General features: G+C 32.3%; 1 protein-coding gene across 1 annotated transcript; it reads left to right on the forward strand.

Moving 5' to 3' along the window:
* Window positions 1–1,721: 1,721 nt before the first annotated feature.
* LOC139847511 (UDP-galactose transporter 1) lies at window positions 1,722–6,036 on the forward strand. The gene is made up of 5 exons (XM_071837182.1): window positions 1,722–2,005; window positions 2,495–2,744; window positions 2,866–3,073; window positions 4,464–4,695; window positions 5,586–6,036. The coding sequence occupies exons 1-5, from the start codon at window positions 1,895–1,897 to the stop codon at window positions 5,805–5,807; spliced, it is 1,023 nt and encodes a 340-aa protein (XP_071693283.1). The 5' UTR covers window positions 1,722–1,894; the 3' UTR covers window positions 5,808–6,036.
* The last annotated feature ends 750 nt before the right edge of the window (window positions 6,037–6,786 follow it).

Genomic DNA, 6,786 nt, shown 5'->3' on the forward strand with positions numbered 1-6,786 from the left:
CACCATCGAATTCACAACCACTCTTTTAGACGTTGACGTTGACGTTCACGCTAATCATGTCATGATGTTGAGATCAATACCTGTGGATGATCAACCCATGTTGACCCTTTACTATGAACCATAATGCCTGCTCATATCTTCTTGAAGACAACAATACTGAATACTCTAGAATAAAAAAAGAAATCGTTTTCCACCATCAAGACTTTAGACTATATCATTTTTTTTAAGGCAATGCCTCAAATATATAACCTATAACGTTTGAACTCGAGTCTCCTTTTAGAAATTCTTTAGACTCCAACCATCAAGCTACCCTTTACGGCTATCAACTATATCATTGTTCTTCTCAATTTTTCTAAATAATATTTCACTACCAAGTATACAATAATCATTCATAGTCATTCATAGCGTTAATATAGCTTATAAACTTTAATTGTCATATAGTTGAATAAGGGACGACTTCTTCTACCCGTGGACCGATAGGTATCCTTGGGTGGAGGAATGACTTCCCTTTTACTCTAGAGTAGAGGAAAGACTGTCTACATCTAACCTCCCACATACTCCACTTTGGTGTAATTGAGTGTTGTTGTTGTTGTTGTTGTTGTTGTTGTTGTTGTTGTATAGTTGAATAAAGCTGAATATCTCATAAGAGTTTCAATTTGAAAAAGAAGTAAGAAAATACAAGGTAATAAGAAAGTCATAAGATGTCTTCAAAAGTCTGGTGAGAAATTGCAAATTGTCACAAAAGTAAATAGAGAAAAATAATGCATACTCAATGTCTTATGAGAAATACAGTAATAGTTTTAAATAAATACAAATATTATTATAAAAATGGACTTTACCAAGTATATACCACATGATATGATTCTCAAAAGATGACAAATCACAAATCATGATACTTTTTTGTTTGGCACTAGTGCACAATATCATAAGTTTGGTTCTAATCCATCCTAGTTTTGTCTTGACCAACTTGCAATATGATATGTTCGGTAAGTTTGATAGTCATGCTCAAGATTGACCCAGTACTCTTAAACTCGATTGAACACCTCCTGCGAGGCCACGATGTTGTGATTTTGATTCCTCCATACGTAATGAAATTAGTTATACGCACACTATAACAAAACACGATACATTCTGTATAAATATAGTTATTTTTTATACATATAAAAAAAAACTAATTTTGGTAAGAACACGAAAAACTAAAATTGAATTAAAAAAGTTCTCTAATTTCTCTGAGTAAATGACCTAAGTTAGATAATATTACAAAATTAGTACAACTTGTACGTTATAAACGCCACTTTTTGCAAGACAATTTACTTGCTCTGCGTTATTTCTATCGTCTACAAACAAATAAGCGGTTTATCACATTATATCACACTGTACTATTTCTTTCTTTACATTTTTACTTTTAAATTTTTTATCTAAACTTTATTCAAACGTATACATCAAATGTATTAGGAAGTTTAGCTCTTTATTGTTATCGAGTAATGGAAGTAGATAGTAAATTTGGAACAACTCAAAAAAGAATACTGAATTATAGATTTAGGACATACGAAAACTACGTAGTATATTTTATATTGTATATTTTATTTTATTTATTATGTATATATATTAAAATATAATATTAATATTAATAATAAATATTAATAATATTATAATATATTTTTAATATTATAAATTATGACGAAATAAAATAAAATTGACGAGATCCAAAATCATGTGGAAATAGAGTCACCGTTACACTTTCCACACCCCAAATTTTAATAAATTCTTTTTTCTCAAACTGTAATTGCTGTTTCACTTGTTCTGGATTACACATGTAATCCAAAACTTAGGGCTTCTTCGTGTTTATTTCATTGATCTGGATCTGAGCTGTTTAATTAAAACCTCGATCTTAATGGAAGAATCTAAGCTCTGTTCATGGACCGTCTTTCGATCCGTTTTTGCTATCTTTCAGTGGTGGAGCTTTAATGTTGCTGTTATCATCATGAACAAATGGATCTTTCAGGTATCTATCTATCTATCTATCTATATACATTTACATTATACATATCAATATTTATCGTATTATTTTGTTAAATAGTTTGTGTGTTTACGTAAGTCTTAGGTTTAGCTAATTCAATTCATGCGTTGCAATTTTGTGATCCATGCAATTGAAGTTAATTCTAATTTGTGGATTTTAATCGTGTAAACGAAATTAATTAAGTGTTAATGATTTAGTAATGTGGTTTTTTAGGTTTTATGAATTACTTGAAATATTAATATTTAATTAAAATCAAATGTGTTTGATATTCAGAATCAAGTATATTTTTATGTTCTAAATACTTTTTGCGTATACATATATCTTTTCAATAAGATTAACAGTGTAAATGAGCTGTGTTGGAGCTCAATTTATAAGCTTATTACTGATGCAAATGAAAAATGACCTAATTATCTTTAATTATAAGAAATTGAATATTTACACTGCATAGAATCATTTGGATGCTTTTTGTTTCAGAAACTCGATTTTAAGTTCCCATTGACGGTATCATGTGTACACTTTATATGCTCATCGATCGGGGCGTATGTGGTAATCAAAGTCTTGAAGGTGAAACCACTCATATCTGTAGAACCTGAAGATCGATGGAGAAGGATCTTTCCTATGTCATTTGTGTTTTGTATGAATATAGTTTTGGGGAATGTCAGCTTACGTTACATTCCTGTTTCGTTTATGCAAACTATCAAGTCATTTACCCCGGCTACAACAGGTTGGATTAATATATGTGACTTTATTGCAGCTGATTATCTAATTTGGATTATTCATGATCAAAAAATCACTTTCGAAAATGTATATTTAAGCACCTCTTTAATCTGAATTATTTAAAACAGTGATTTTGCAGTGGATGGTATGGAGAAAGTACTTTGACTGGAGAATTTGGGCGTCTCTGGTTCCGATTGTTGGAGGAATTTTACTTACTTCTGTTACGGAACTTAGCTTTAATGTGTTCGGGTTTTGTGCGGCTTTATTTGGATGTCTTGCAACATCTACAAAAACAATTCTTGCAGAGTCTTTGCTTCATGGCTATAAGTTTGACAGGTATTCTTTATTCTTCTTTGTTATCCCCCACAATCACACATTTCCTGGTTCTTAATATGTTTGAAATCTGATAATATTTCGAGGTCATAAGATATAAATGTGAAAAGGTACCTGTGCAAGTTTTTATGTGCTCATGATATAGTCTAATATGATTCTGTGAGACTAGTAGATGAACATTGCCGACTTTTGTTTAATTTCTATCACATTATCAATATACTTTTTTTTTGCTTCAGATCTAGGGGAATCCTGGGATTGTGTTCCGTAGGTAGTTTAAAGGGGTGTTTAGCATGTGTTTGAAGTGACTATTTGGATATCAAATACAGAAATAATAGTAATAAGTTGTGTGTTTCTACCATGAAGTGATTATGATTGTAATTTTTTAATTATAATCTTATCCGGAGTAGAAGCATGTAAATAGTAGCTGTAAGAAAACTAGGTATCGAGGTAAATGCTAATATGTTATTCAACGTATTGAAGTTGCAATAGCTTTTAAAACACTCATCCAAACACCTCCAAAATCTTCACTAGTTGTGAGTGTGTTTTTTTATGTAAGGTTTTCCCTGTTCGGGTTACCTAGGAAGGGCGAGTAATCCGACCTCATACTCTACTGTACACAGCCCATTAGAAATACTCCGTGTCTGTTTCCAACCCTTTCCTGCCACCCCAAGATTCGAACCTGAGACCTCTTCCAAGGTTGTCAAGGGCCCAACCACCGGGCTACCTTGGGATGGTTACTAGTTGCGAGTGTGTAGATGTAATAAAAGCTGCAACTTTTTTGAATTTGATATATCGTCTCCTTTGACTAGCCATGTTTATTGTGGACATCTCACTGACGTCTTAATACGGGAAGATCCTACTTCGTACGTCTACAAAATCACGCCCGGATAGAACATTAACGTTTGAAGTGTGAACAGATAGTAGTGTTTTTTTTTTTTTTTTTTTTTTTTTTTTTGGGAACAATAACACACACCCTTTTTGTCCACAACGAGACTAGTACTCACAACCTTAAGGTTGATGAGTTGTGTTGATGCTAGTCCAGAAGCCCTTTGGTCACAATAGTTTTATTAGTTTTATTTACGGGAATATATAAAACCATGATAACACGGTTGCGCATAATCTCATTTGGTTCAACGAGATTCCGGCGTCATTCTTGGTGGATTCATTACATTACTATAACTAAGCATCTTAAACGATGCAATCTATGTGCTTTCACAACCTACGATTAAGGGCGTATGTTATAAATTATTAATACATGCCTATACTATACATTGATAATAAATCTTAGTTTCTTAGGATAGAACGCTTCTAAAAGTGTTTTTGTGTTATATGCATTTTTACCTGTTATATCTATAAGACACTTATTGTTGCTGTGTGTATTCTTTTTCAACAGTATAAACACAGTGTACTATATGGCACCATTTGCAACTATGATATTAGCAGTACCTGCACTGCTTTTGGAAGGAGCGGGAGTTGTCGAATGGATTCAAATGCACCCGCATCCGTTGTCGGCGTTTTTAATTATTATCGGCTCAGGAGTAACGGCTTTTTGTCTTAACTTCTCCATATTTTATGTTATTCATTCAACAACTGCCGTCACTTTCAATGTCGCTGGAAATCTTAAGGTTAGTACCATATCTTCATTATACCTCACATCTTGCTTCCAAAATGAAAACCTTACAAGAATCAGTGCAGCAACTAGCGACCATACAAAAAACGCCTGTCTAAAAGCTTTTTTTGAGTGACATCCGTCTAAAATTTTATGTATTTGATAATCCATAATAATAGAAGCGTAGAAGGGGCGAATTTTTGACATCTATTTGACTATATATGATCTTGGTTATGATATCTAATGGTCAAGGTTGGAGAACTCGGAACTCGGGAAAATCTCGTTTGGACATTTTTGGGGAGATCTGTGGGATCCCGGACGTTGACTTTTTAGTTTTTTTAATGTATGTGTGTATGTGTGCGCACGTGTGCTAATGTATATCAAAGTGTAAAATAATTTTTGAACTTAATGAGCGAGATTTTACTGAAATCTTGACGAGATGAGCGAGAAACGAGAAATCGTTCCGTTGACCGAGAAATTGTGCCGAGATGCAATTATTATTTCGGCCACCTTCAAGATCTGAGATTTCGCCGAGAAAATTTGTGTTGTGCAACATTGGTAATGGTCAAACGCACAGGCGAAACTACTAAGGGGCAGGGGGTGGCATCCGCCCTGTGGATTTGTAATTTTTGATCTAAAAATTTTGGATGTTCTCATTTTGCCTCTAGTGGATTTTTTTGCTCAAAACTCGCCATATTTTTCCCTAAATGTCCCCATATTTTGCCCAAAAGTCTCCATATTTCCCCCCAAAAAAGTTGATACGCTTTTAAAAATATTTTGGCCCCCGGTGAAAGTTTTCATGGGAATGGGTTGAAAGTTTTCATTTGAGTCTTTCAAGATAAACATAAAACCCAAATCAAATTAGTTATCTTTGATATTGGACCTAACAAACTATTGTAATTGAAGGTGGCATTTGCGGTTGCATTCTCATGGATGATATTTAAAAACCCAATTTCTCCTATGAATGCGTTTGGTTGTGCAATAACGCTTGTGGGATGCACGTTTTACGGGTACGTAAGACACAAACTTGCTAACCAACTACCTGGAACTCCTCGGACACCTAGGACCCCACGTTCTCGGTTGGAAATGACGCCACTTGTAAACGATAAAATAGATGATAAAGTTTAGATTTGTTATTGTTGATGTTTATTTAGAAGTATATTATTTACTGGTTTCATGATGCAGTTTTAGTGACTACTTAAGGACACAAGGGGAACATCATATATCTTTTGCCTTCAAAACTTGATCTAATTAGTATGTATCCAGCAGGATATGAGTTTGAATTTTGTCATTTATATTTATATATTTATATTAAATATTAAATTTTAATATTAATTAATCTAATTCTAATGTGCTTTCTTATTATTCTAATTCTAAATTCTAAATTGTAATTCTTACTAGTATTATATTATTTAGTGACTTGATTTGATGTTATGCTAAAATTGGCTCAGATTGTGATATTAAGCCATTTAATGATTTGTTTTTATGCATCTTTTAATTCAGTAAGTAAAATTGTTATTTTTTTCATTTAATCTGTTACTTAATACGAATATTGATATGTTTTTATGGGACATCATGAGACATCCTTCCAAACATAGACAAATGAAAACAAAATATAATGCAGAGTAAAAATAAACCACCCCAAATTTTTATTGTGACAGTCATGTAGAACTTTTAACTTTTTGTTATAGACAATAGACCATGAATTTGAGATCCCAAAATTATTTTACTTTATATTTTTTTTTTCTTGAAAAACAAAAATTATATATTATATAGTTATGCTATAGATTAAAAATATTGAAACATTGTGAAAGTGGATCAAGCTTTTATAAACGAAATATCGCAAAAATGAATTAATGATAAATAATATATGGGCCAAAATGGTGGTTCGAATAATTGCGGACAATATGGAATCCATATTTCAAATTCTCATGTTACACGAAATAAAAACATACTCGTAGTTTGACGTGGTATTTAATTTGCAATTGAAATGACTGGTACTATGATGATGTTTATTTTTTAAGATGTTAGTTTTTTGAAAATTTAAGGACTATGTCTGTAAAGAAAATATGACATAAATGTCTGTATGTTGAATATGGAAGACAAT

This window comes from Rutidosis leptorrhynchoides, chromosome 5 (assembly GCF_046630445.1).
Source record: "Rutidosis leptorrhynchoides isolate AG116_Rl617_1_P2 chromosome 5, CSIRO_AGI_Rlap_v1, whole genome shotgun sequence".
Lineage (NCBI taxonomy): Eukaryota > Viridiplantae > Streptophyta > Magnoliopsida > Asterales > Asteraceae > Rutidosis > Rutidosis leptorrhynchoides.

What these genes read in the sequence shown, in the direction of transcription:
- LOC139847511 (XM_071837182.1), top strand. Translation starts at nt 1,895, where the DNA reads ATGGAAGAATCTAAGCTCTGTTCATGGACCGTCTTTCGATCCGTTTTT. An exon ending in TGAACAAATGGATCTTTCAG is followed by an intron (nt 2,006 to 2,494) that starts GTATCTATCTAT and finishes TTTTTGTTTCAG; the next exon opens with AAACTCGATTTTAAGTTCCC. An exon ending in CATGGCTATAAGTTTGACAG is followed by an intron (nt 3,074 to 4,463) that starts GTATTCTTTATT and finishes CTTTTTCAACAG; the next exon opens with TATAAACACAGTGTACTATA.